Below are 13192 nucleotides of genomic sequence, written 5' to 3' on the forward strand. Positions count from 1 at the left end.
AATTGTAGCCAGAAGTTTACCAAATTCTGCAGGAATTTTTGAATATGGTTATTTTATAGAAATAAAAGTATAAAATACACAGTCATTTCCCATCTCATGACACTTCATGAGTGGTGTTCTTTTGTACCATATAAAGATTTGCTGATTATCTTATGACAAATAATTTTTTCCAAAATTAAAGGTGTATTAATATTAAGATTTATTTTACAAAAAGGTGATTGTGCAAATTCGTCTACCTAATCCATAAGTGCCCATCAGCAGTCTGCTACCCAGAGGAACACACACATTCACACTTGAGCTGTCCGTCCATTAAAAGGAATCATCCTATATAAAACATTTTGAAAATAAATTGTTTTGAAATAGTTCTAATGTTATATGTGTTTTATTGCTGAAAACAATGCAATGTATATAGTGCAACATATAAAACCTCACGTCTTGCAAACTTTAAAAACTAGAAAACAAAATTTCTAACCATTTATAAAATCTTCCAAAGAATTTCAGTGGGTTCCAAATCCACTATCCACAAACTGTTTAAAAACTAATGAGAATTAAGCTAACAATTAACTCAATTCTCATTAGTTTTTAAACAGTTTGACATCAAGGATGATAGAAATGTCCAAGCCAATTTCAACATCTTTGCAAAATTAGTAGACATTGAAAAATATGTATTATAACTTAGAGCAATTAATGTACTTTTATTCATTTGGATCCATGTATCTTTGTGAAGCATCGTGCTTTAGTGGTTACGTCCTTAAAACTCAATATATAAATCAACTGAATTATGAAGCAAACAGTTGAATTGCTCCATCATAAAATGTTAAATCAAGATTTAAAAAGTAATAAAAACAAATTATTCAACCATTTTCCTCAATAGTATTAATAACTAACATAAACTTTTGTTTAAAATATTTTTACTTTATTATTTTAATGTTTCTACTTTGAATTTGTTTTGTAATGCACATGATATCTTAGTTGAGTAAATATTCACAACTGCATATGTTAGTGGAGTACATATATATGTAATTTAATGTATATATACCTGTATCACATCTATGGTTCATGCTTACAATTTTTATTGTTAAGAAGACACAATGAGAATGGTTTAGAGATCACTGATTTAGAGGTTGATAAGAAAGAGAAAAGACAGTAAAGGAGATGAGAGAGTGACAATTCAAGAGGTAGAAGAAAGTCGAGAGTAGTGTTACTGGATGTTGAGGAGAACATGATTTTTAAAAACTGATGAGATGGTTAACAGAGTTATGTGCCCAGAAAGTTCAGGAACGAGGAGGTCTGCGAAAAAGCCATGGGATTTATGACTGTTGTTTAGAAAGTTATTGGTGAAAATATTTTTAGTCAAGTGGTAGGAATACAAACCAGATGCCATGCAGTAAATACCCAGATATTAAGTGAGTGGGAGGAAAAGAAGAGAAGTAAGAACAAATTACTTTTACTAAAGTTTGGCACAAAGTGAACAAGGCAATGGAGAGGCAGAGTCAGAGAATGCACTAGAAGTGGGCAAAAAAGTTGATTAAATAATTCAGTGGGAAAGTGGGAGAGAAAGTGGCACAGAGAAAAGAGGAGGCACTCAACTGTAGAAAGAGGATAGGACATTGCATAAGAAGAGGGATCAACTGTGCTTCTAAGACAAGACAAAGAAAGCTGTGGGAATTAATTTCATATGGCCACAATGTCAGTGAATTAAGTGATTAAATAACTTCCCAAGATTGAGAAATGCCAGGTTTGACTATGAGCTTGATAAAAGAGGAAAAGATGTGAAATATTTTCTATAGACCCCTCAAAATGAACTGAAGGAGATATCCTCTATGACTGAGCAACATTAAGGCCCGAGATATCACCAGGCAACTTGAATTTATATCAGAGCCAAATATGAAAATTTATACATATAAATATATTACACACACACACACACACACACACACACACATATATATGTAACTAACAGTGAGCTACTTTTGGGTGTTAAGAGAACCGAACGTTATTTTTAGGGCCTGGCAAAGAAAGTAGAATGGAAAATGAGGATGTTATAACCACAGTGAGAAAACTGTTAACAAACTGGCTCTAAGGACCCTTTGGGTAGGCAAACAGTAAAGCAAGGAAGGGGCTGATAGTCAGACAGGAATTGAAGACAGAGAAGAAAGAACAGTGGTAAGTGAGTATAAGCACAGAGGAAAGCTCTGGAATCCAAGATCTTGATGATAGAGAAATTCTGAGGGACAATGAGATTCAATTTCCAATTGTACTTACATGGGGCTAAAAAAGACTAGGAAAAAAAAAAATGTTTGACAAGGTGTGAACATTACAGTCTTTACTCTGATGCCATGTTGGTAGAGGGACGACACAGAGAAGGACGTGAGCTGAAGAAAGCATTTTGAGCAAATGGCCTCTCTGCAGGGGAGGGTCCTAGAGATGACTGAAGGGACATGCTGGGATTCTGTCGAAATTTACAGAACGTGTTGTATGGCGGTGCCAAACAATGCTTTATGAAGGGATGGGGAATAGGGTCTGTGTACAGGAAGGGGTGAGAGGGCAGCCTTCATGGGAAAGGGTTTCAAAGACATGTTGCCAGGCCTGAGTTGAGGTGAGGAGGTGGGAATTAGCCTTCAAGGGCTATATCCTATCTTAGGCACTTGTTCACAATAGCACAAACTTTTTACATTTTAGCAACACTTTGGTGGCAAGAATGCCATTTAACATTTCATATAATGTGACTGCTCAAAGAAACAGTGAGATGAATCCTCCTCATTAAAATGGTTTCTAGCTCTAATGATAACATAGCAATATTTTAAATCAAGTTGCCAGGATGAATAATACCTTTCAAAGACTAACGTGTTTTAATACTCAGAGTTAAAATTACTTCATATGTAATTTTTAAGGAATGAATTGAGAATATTTTTCCTAGCTACAGAACTATTATATGGTACACTGCAGTTCCCATCTGCCATCTGCAGCAGGAGTTGCTCTGCGGGACACTTCTCATGCTATTCATATGTCCACTGATTCAAAACTGATTTTACCCAAAACTAATCTAAACAGAAAATATGTCATATAGTTTATTCTACTGTGATTTATGCTTCTATAATTCAAATTAAGATTAATTTTCCTGCCCTTTGGCCACAGATTACCTCACACAGTCTAAGAGTTATGATTTTCCAATTATAATAGGAGCTATGAAAGTTATAACAACAACGATGTGAATTAATCATTTAAAAATTTTTAGGAGGGCAAAATGAAGAGAAAGAAGAAAATATATTTACACACAGAGCTATTCTCGTGTTCAAAATATCAACACTATAAGTAAGCTGGTCTTGGTACTTTCCAGGGGAGGCACTTGTTACAGTACCTCTAAAACAGCAAACCCTTTGCATGCTTTCCCGTTATCTGCTGAGACAGGACTAACATCTTTTGAGGGTCGCCAGACTCCTCATTTATCTTCTTAAGAATAACATTGTGCAGATTAGCTATCTGTTCTGACTGCATTTTAAAATAAAAATATGTTGATTAAGCATTGCCTCAAGTGTCCATTTCATCTTTGGCTAAATTCATAAAAGATTAGACTAGCAAGAAACAGATTGAATTGAGCTTGACAAAAGGGTCTGAAGAGCTTCTTTACCCTGAGTACTCTGGAAAAAAATTCTTAAACTTGTTTTGATCAAACAAAGTATGTGATTATATTGAGATCTTCCTGCATCAAGGAGCTAGAATTTGATTTTTCCCAAAAGGGTGGTCAAATCAACATCAAATCAGGATGGTGAGACTTCTGGATGTTTTATTGTCTAGTTCCCAGTTTTCAGCAGGAAAAATATGGGAAGATACAACTGAAATATATGAGTACTGTTAATCTCTTCCTTTAGTACATAATATGTTCTTGAAATATGCCTTTGAACATGAAGGTTTAAAGTCCTCTCAATAGTAAGTGATGGATTTCTTTTCCGAAGAACATGGTAAGATCTTTGGTATATTATATAGAATGCATGATGAGATCTCTAATCCTGGTTGCAACAGGGATGGTTTTTCTTGGGTCTTGTCTCAGCAAGTCTAGCACATAGAGGAGGTCTTTAAAGGGTTGGGATGGGAGGCTGTCATCTCTTATCAGGGCCACCTAGGAAGCAGATACAAGCATCTTTCTTTTCTATGGGCCAGTTGCCTCTTCTTCAACCCAAAAGAATGAGCAGGGCAGATAGAAAACCCCAACTCCTTTAAACATCTGAACTTCTGGTCATACTTGGAGTGGGCAGGGGATAGAGGTATTGTCCCATCTGTCAACCACAGTTGGCACAAGTATGTCTAAGTGTCAAGCCACATATACATACCACAAGCCACAGGACTGCTGCTGAGGCCCCAATCAGGTGCCAACTCAGAGCCCAGCCAGCACTGTCCCATTTGAATAAGAAGGTGTGCATGTTTGAGGGGGAAAGAGCACTGGCTGAGGAGGGTAAGTGATGCCAGCAAGGAGTCTTACCTGGGAAGGCCACAACCTGAAGTTCTAGAAGAAGTAAGAGAGGTGGGGATGGGCTTCTGATGGGCTGATGATACAAGGCCTGCCAATCACAGGCCTGGGCAACCTCTCTGCAAACAACCTAAGGCTACAAGGGACAGCAATGGGGCAATGACAGCTTGTCTTTGGGATTGGATGGAACAAGTTCACAAGCATGTTCTTCCAGTTGGTATAAAGAACACATTCTGCGCAGAAAAGACAATTTATGATTATAGATGCATAATTGTGTGAAACACCAGATAACTGTTTGAAAAAGATGACTACTTATATGGATGATCAGCTTTAGATTATTTTTCAGTTTCTATTCTTGCTTGTTTAAATATTTCTTCAGGAAAAACAAACATTTGCCTCCATTTGATTGACTGTAATTCACAATGAGAAAATTACTAGTTTTTTAAAATCATTTGATAATCTTATATATTATTGATGATGATTCAACCATATAAGAAACAAATAAGAAAACACACACAGACACACACACACACACACACACATACACACACACACACATTAGAAGAGACATTACATGTTCTCCTGGAATTATAATTTGATGTGCACAGCAAGTCTATATTACTTATGTTTAGGTTTTGATTTTGTTTCCTTATTTTAATGTATAGTCTCTGAATTACTATTTCTGCTGTTGATGTAAGTAGAATTTAATTCCGAGGGAAAAAGATAGTTAATGAGAAATTTCTTCCCAAATATCACTTGAAATTTCTTCCCAACTATCACTTCAATTTACTTTTCTGATGAAAAAAAGTGCAGACAGTGGAAAGAGCAGTTGTTTATATAAACAGAGAAGGAGGTAGCTTTTTGAAGTCTGTTAGAAGAGTGAGTGATTTTTTTTTTACAAAGTATAAAGTACATTATCTGGGATATTCATGTTGTTTTATATGTGAATGATATTTAGTCACTGAGCCAAGCCAGGCCCTGTGTCGCTTTCTAAGAAAAAGCAAGCCATATGTACCCTTGGGGAGAAGGGACGCAAGTGAATATAATCATGAACTGGGAATCTCAATGAACTGTCTGGAAAACAATGCTGTTTACCCAACAGCATGGCTTTAGGTATGAGATGAAAGACAGATTTGAAGAAATCTTTTAATTTTTTTTTCATGGACATCTGGGTTAGCTTTTTTTGGTAATGTTTATTTGTTCCTTTCTTTGTTCATGAGAAAAATATTCAGTACCTAGTAATTGAATCATTGCTTTCAGCAGGAACACTAAAAGCAGTCTGCAGACTACAAGCCAAGAATAACATGAGAAATAATTTAATAGTTGTTTTATACTAGCAGACAGGATCCTAATGACTCATTTCTAATGACAAGTTAAATGGAAATTACACAAACTAACAGGATTTATTTTTGAAGCACAACGGTAGAGTGGTCACAAAGGCCTGATGCATGCCAGTCCAAATTTATGTGTGTTCCTCTTTATTTTTTGCACGCATTTTGTTTTTCTCATTTTTCTTTGGGCCTAATCTTCAGGTTGAAGACTTGACATCACTGAAGCAGTGCCTGACAGAGAGTTTTATGTCTTTCATTATTGTCAGGCCACAATCTAGTGCCTTACCAACATGGGGCCACTGTGTATATACATTCAATTCTCAGGATCTCTAACATAGCCATTCATTGATTTATAATTTCCATATATATTGAGCAATCTAACTTGCACCAAAGAAATGTATAGAATACTATATAACTATAGTATTTGCAATGATTGCATCATTGCATCAGTACGTTTATTTAAAAATACAGGATTTGCAGTATTTCTTTTTTTCTTTTTCTTTTTTAGTGGATAAAATAAGTTGAAAATATGTGTGCCTTTCAACTATGTAATAAGGATTACTGTTAGGAGTGACTGGATATCACTGTTAACATATGAACATGTGACTATGTAGTGGCCATTGATAAGCTAGCCAAAAAAAAAGTTATAACCATTAAGTCAACGTTTTACTCATGCATTTCTCCATACTTTTAATGTGTTGTTATTTGATACCTACTATATTTAAAACACTGAAATAAGGACTGAGAACAGTGAATAGGACAGATGTAGTGCTTATTCTTATTTTAACCAGAGAGATAGACATTAAACACTAAACCAGGTATTATTTAATTGCATTTGTAAAAACAGCTTTGCAGTACACGCACAAGGTGCTCAAAGACTAGAAAACAAAAGTACTGGCTAAAATCTACATGGTAAGGGAAAACTTGCAGGAACTCAAGACTTAATAAAATTATGCAGGAAGAGTTTATGATAATGTTCTAGGCTAATGGCATAGCCAAGCCTTGGGACAGGAAGGAAGAATGGCAGAATTTGGGACCTAAAGGACATTAAAGTTGGAGTCCAGAGTGTTTACCGTGGCCTATAAGATACGGCCTCATCTTATTATATTTTATAAATCTGACGCCATCCCTGAGTCATAAACATATAGGTAGTAAATTAAGCTTTGTAATTGTTGGGATTATCTAGGGGTGGTAAAAACAAACAGACACTAGATGATTAGCAAAACCTTGAGAAACTCTTAACAATGTTTAGGTAAAGAAGGTTAAACGAGAATGGTTAGAGTGGTAAGAGGGACACCAGAAGCCATTTCAAATGCTGCTGAGGGTTAAAATAAGGTAAAGTCTACCAGATTACTAGCCAGATACAAGTTTTAGAACTAGGATGGATGCTATGTAGAGAAGAAAGGGAAAAATGCTTAGAGGGCTGGAGGGTGTAGAGAAAGCAAAGGAATCGGTGGATCTCAGATCCCAGTTAGTTCCAAGAATAGTCCTGGTAGAAAAAGAAAAACATTCTTGAAGGTAAGAGCTTTGGCTGGAGTGGAGACAATAAACTTGAGGACAGGAGAGCAGATGAGAGGGAAAGACATTCAGTGATTTGGGGAGTGGGAAAGATTCAGGTTATGACAGGTTTCAGGTGTGACAGGGAGTGAATGGCTAAGGTGGAGAAATGAAAAGTTAATTTGTCATAAGGAGATCCAGTCAGAGTATTAAAGGGGATGTTTATGTAGATGGTAACATAATCTATGATTATGGGGCTAGAAAGGAGAAAAATAATGCAGTTTTTTAATGGAGGCTTGTGACTAGAGATTAGTAGATAAGCAATACCAACAAGAAGGGAGATGGTACGTATGTGGCTAGATACCAAAAAGATCAAAGCAGCAGGGTTTTTTTGCAAGGGGGTAACAATGCAATGGACATCACTATGGGCAAGTGTATCCTCAACCTGAGGATGTCTAGATTGTGGAGGGATAAGCAGCCATCTTCATCTACAGAAATGCTGTACTCAATGGAGAATGAAATTTTAGTCAAGGTAGGAAGATAGAGACAATGTTCTGAAAGGAAGTTGAATATATGGTGCAATTTGCAAACCATGGAATAAAGTTCTGAAGGCACAGGGGAAGAATTGAAGAGAGAGGAATTTGAGAGAGGGAGAGAGAGAGAGAGAGAGAGAGAGAGAGAGAGAGAGAGAGAGAGAGAGAGAGAGATTGGGGGTTAAAGGAGTGAAATTAGGCAGTGAAGAACAGAGCGTGTGGGAATTATATTGTAGCAGAAAATCAGTATCTGGGCATGGTTTGGAGACTCAGGGAACTGGAGGGAAGGCTGACTAAGTAAACAAGGTTGAGCGATTGCAGTAGGTTCAGTAGCTTAAGATACATCTACCTCTCTTTATGTTAAGACCGGGAAACAGGAATCTAGCTGTGATAAAGCAAAGAAGAGATTGGAAAGCCTGACAGAGCTTGGCTGGGGCAGACCCCAATGTGGGGACTGTCTCCAGTAAAGTGGGTTTCTTAATTATTGAAATGCTAATATGTTTATAAAATGCACAATCTGCCAGAGTTTGTACCAGGAAGTACCGGGCCTTTGTAATACCTGATTCATTCTGATCAAGGGGTCATTTTCTCTCCTCAGCCTTTCATGTTAAATATTTCAGGTTTAAGGATATTATTTAAATTTAGAATTTTTCCTTTGAAGTCTGAGACATGTTATAAATAACATAATTTACATGAAGTTCTTACATTTCCCCCTCAATCTCGTAATATTATCAGTTTAATTCGGCATGGAAAAGCAAGAAGATACATTCTTTTTTAAATCTGGTTTATTGCTCAGTGTGTAAAAACTATAATTTAATACTCATCTGATAATTTGAAATAATAATATATTTTCCAAAGGTATCCAATTCAAAATCAGGAAAGTACTTAGATGCTGGTTAAATCTGCTTCTTTCCAAAGCTGTATAGTAATACAGTCCTGACAATAAATTTAAAAATTCATGGTGAGTGATAGACTAATTTTTTGTGGACTGTGGATAAGTCAAATGTAAACAAGTGTAGGTTCTGAGTCCTAGTTGATACCAACATTCAAACTCTGATTTGAGTTTTCACTGCAGTGGCATCAGTATCCCATCCTTTGTTATTAGAAAAGGAATTTGAGAATTAGCTACACATGGGGTAACCTAAAGCTGCCCCCTGTCCTGCTCAACATCCAATAGGCTACTCTAAGCATGTTCACATGGCATCGTGGAAGGACAAGAAAGAGCAAAAAACAATTATGCAAACATCTTTTAAGTCTCTGTTTGTGTTACATTTTCAATATCCTGTTGGTCCAGAAAAAGTCACACGGACAAGTCAAAAGTCCTAGTAGGCGGGCACTGCAACATTACATGCAAAGGACATGGAGGCAGAGAAGGTTAAATAATTAGGGCCATCAGGGAACCAGTCACCACATTGAATGAATATATGAATAAATGGATCACAGAACCATATGAGGATCACTGGACTAAAGGTATCCCCAAAGCTCGGCACTGTTTATTTTGTTAATTTGGGTGAATACTTTAATCATGCTGGACCCTAAGTTCCTTATTGGTCTTTTCCAAGCTTTAAAACCTTTGATTCAAGCTTTCAATGATACTTTTAATGAATTAAATGCTATATACAATCTGTAGGAGGAACTTAAGGAAAGTTGTTCATTGTCTTATCCTTTGGTGAGTCAAAATATCTATGTGGATGGATAGCCAAGATTGGCTAATTTTGACTCTATGAATTCTTTGGATTTTATAATCACATTCAAACTGAAAAACTTTTAGTCTCAATTTTGGTATGAAGCATACTGCTGAAAGTTGAATTTCCTATTTCTTTAGTTTTTGCTTCTATCTGATTATTCTTTTGAAGCATACAATATACCAGTACAACATCAAACACTATGGTATCTCATATGTGAGATGAGTTTTGGGGTCCATTGATGTTGTGCCTTAATAATTCATTGTTATGATGAATTATTATTCTTAAATTGACTAGAGGAACTTCGTCAAGTTTGCATAAAACTGATAAAAATGTGAGTTATTTTTTTGGCAGATATTATCATTTGTTTTTTATAAAAAATGTAGAAAATACAGAAATGAAATCTGTTCTTCATTATACAATATACAATTAATATATAATTATGTAATATATATCATAATGAAATGCTGATAATTTAACTATAATAATAAAAACAGAGTGAAAATGTCCAAAATGGAAAATATTTTATAAGTTTCACAAGAAGAAAGTAATATACAATAATGGCCTTTGAAGAAGATTTTCTCTGTCTGGGATGACTTCTTATTCTAGTCACTTACATTGTCTTGAAAATTCTACACCTAGTTCACCAAAATATATTGATGAAAATATAAATTGTAACTCACTTTGACATATAGAGTGTTCCATTTCAGATATAAGAAATAACTTGTCATATGATAAATGTTTATCCTTGTCATATCTCTGGGGAGCATTTATTTTGGACTGATAATTTACCTGTGAAATCAATCATTCTGGTCTGTGTCATTTCAGAGTCTCCATGTAGACCTATCCAAGAAACTGCAGTCAAATCAAGCTGGCTTAGATTCGAAAGCACCAGTTGGTTGTCAAAATGATTTGGCTGATCTGGAGCAAGAGAGAAGCAAGAGTGGGACAACTGCAGTAGCAGGCAATGATGTCACCACAGGTGGGTTAAGCCATTGATGTTGGTTTCACTGCCTACATGACAAATGGACAATATCCAGATTCTTACTACTATTTTGTTTGGAATGTATAACTCAGTCAAAGTGACTGCCTGACTTGTAAATCTCATTGGAATATAGTTTTAAGTGCAGTATAATATCAAACACTCACAATAATGATAGGTCTGTTAATTGTTTTTCATTATTAGATTTTTCTCATTTATGGATTTCATAGCCAAGGAACTATTTTATTTTAAGATTGCTTGTATTATCATAACAATGATATTTTAAAATTTCTGCTAGAATTAACAAGAGGGATTAATGACTTGAGAAGAGGTTAGCATAATTGAGATCTTTCAATTTAAAGAAGTGTCAGAAAGTAATCTAATGCAGACTTCAATTTTGATAGCTTATAGAGAGGGCAATCTGATATTTTTTCATCTCTACTTAAAGCAAAACAGGAGCAAATGGACTGGTGGAGAAGTTGATAGCATTCAATTAAGCTACCCAGACTAACTTCCGTATTGTGCAAATCTGGGATGAGTTAGCAAGGGAAATGAGAATTTTCTTTCTTGGCAATATTTTAGACACACCAAAGCAGCTCAATTTCTATTACACTTTATCTTTGAAACTTTACATTTCAGTTTGTAGGAAAACTGAAGCTGTAATTATTCTTAAGCATATGGTTTGTTTCTTTCGCCTCCTTATCTGGTTTTGTAGCTAGCACTTTTTTCCTCCAAGGGCATGTAAAAGTCAAAATACTAGATATAAAGCCTCTGAAGTGTTTCTGTTCTAACTCTGTCTGTACAATCTGTGTTCTTTCATGTAGTTAGCTTACTGGCTTCTGACACTCCTATAAAAATATCCCATAGAGCTTTTCCTATTACCTTTTCATTGACTCTTTCCGAGTGATAAAAATGAAATTCTGTAAAGGGCTTTGAAAACCATGCATATTGTTATTCCTCCAAATTTCAAATGCTAACCAAGTGTGACTATAAAAGAAACAACTACTGCAGTGAAAATCTCTGCAGTGTGTTGAGTCTCACACCATTATCAATTTAGAAACTATCTTTTCCCTTAAGATTGTGGATCCTAAAAAGATAGCACAATTCCTGAGATCAAAGTTTTTGCTTCAATCATAGGAAAACTTACCTGGCCTACCCCTGTGTGTGTGCATCTTCCTGGGATGGCACAGGGCAGCCCCAGCTTTGTGTCCTGAATGAGTAGTGTAGAGTATGCTACAGACCAGGACAGCACCTGCTTTGGACACATTCCCTATACATGATGGTTTAAGGAAAAAGAGGTCCTGGAATTAAAGTAGTGGTTCCCCTAACTTTATTTCAACATGCATATATTTTGAGATTATTTAGTATGCTCATCTGGGCAATATTTTCATTTCCTTTTCCCACTTACAATTATAATAAATTATAGAGTCTGTCTTCATTATGAATTAGAGTTGTATGACAGTCCCACATGCAAAATCACAAAAGTTAAGTAAAGCAGAAATGTAATTCTTCAAACTTCATTTATCCCATGTAATATAGTATATGTTTCTTTATTAGGAAAAACAAAAACAAAAACAAAAAGCCTCATTGGCTCTCTACTGAACATTTACCAGACTTGGGATGAATAGCTCATTTCTGAACATTCAGTCGCCACCATGGAGTTCAGGATGGGCAAATTATACCCTTTTTGAGCTTTCCCCTCTTTTTAATACTTAGACGTAAGTCAGTCATTTCCTAAATCCTCTTTGGGTGAGAGTGGCAGTTTTAGAGTCTGTGGCATATTACAGACAAAAACCTTATTAAGACGGGCGCTGCTTCTCCAGGTTTGCTCCTTCTGGACAGCCAGATGTTATTCTTTCAGTTAGAGGAAGTGGAATTACACTAAAGGGGATTGCTTATTTTGGAATTGAATGTAAACAACTAGAAGGTTCACTGCAAACGCTTAACACACATTGTGTAATGAGAGTTTATTGCAGCCAGGAGGACAGTAAACTCTACCTTCAGATCAGTGCTGTCAGCCCCAGCTCCTCTCCACCAAGACACTGATGGAAGTGCTTCATCAGATCTCGTGGATTACCTTTTCCTGTGGGTCCTTGATTTGCTCCGGTTGTTGGCAATGCCCACATTTTATTTTTAGGAAAATTGATATTAAGTCTGCAGGTTGTTTTCTTCATAAATTACTAAAAGAACCATTTTCTGAAAGTAGAATGATTAAGTGGTTAACCTTTGGAATCTGAAATCACACTGCTGGGTTTAAATCTTGTCTGTCCCCCTCGCTAGCTGTGTACCATAAGCAATTTTTTAATGTCTTTATCTCTTTATTTGTAAAATTGGGTTAATAAGAGAGCTACGCCCTAGGCTCTTTTGAAGACTACATTAGGTAAAATAGGTTAAAGCTGGTATAGTACATAATAAATTCCAATTGAATCATAGCTATTACAATTAACTTCAGCGTCTTTAGGAGTTGCTTGCTAAGGAACACTTTGCTTTTTGACAGTACATTCTGCAAAGTGCTGGCTGTGACTACCTGATGTAGCTCTTGCAATCTCTGAGTGTCTGTCTGTATTTTTTCCCTTTTAGAACTGTATCCTCTGGGGAATTTCATGGCCTCTATGAATCCTATGGACACAGGAGGTGATTAGAAATCTTTTGGAGATGAGTCATTGACTCTTCTGAGTCCAAGAAACCCTGTAATT

At 35.9% G+C, this 13192-nt stretch overlaps 1 protein-coding gene across 2 annotated transcripts in view; it reads left to right on the forward strand.

Moving 5' to 3' along the window:
* THEMIS (thymocyte selection associated) overlaps nt 1-13192 on the forward strand; it is a 176570-nt gene that overhangs the window by 140333 nt on the left and 23045 nt on the right. For both annotated transcript variants that reach the window (XM_074333551.2, XM_019729460.3), the window contains exon 5: nt 10343-10496. In XM_074333551.2, coding sequence (XP_074189652.2) covers nt 10343-10496 — 154 coding nt within the window. The remainder of the gene's footprint in view (nt 1-10342; nt 10497-13192) is intronic.

This window comes from Rhinolophus sinicus, chromosome 2, assembly GCF_057876585.1.
Source record: "Rhinolophus sinicus isolate RSI-liver-muscle chromosome 2, RSI-T2T, whole genome shotgun sequence".
Taxonomy (NCBI): domain Eukaryota; kingdom Metazoa; phylum Chordata; class Mammalia; order Chiroptera; family Rhinolophidae; genus Rhinolophus; species Rhinolophus sinicus.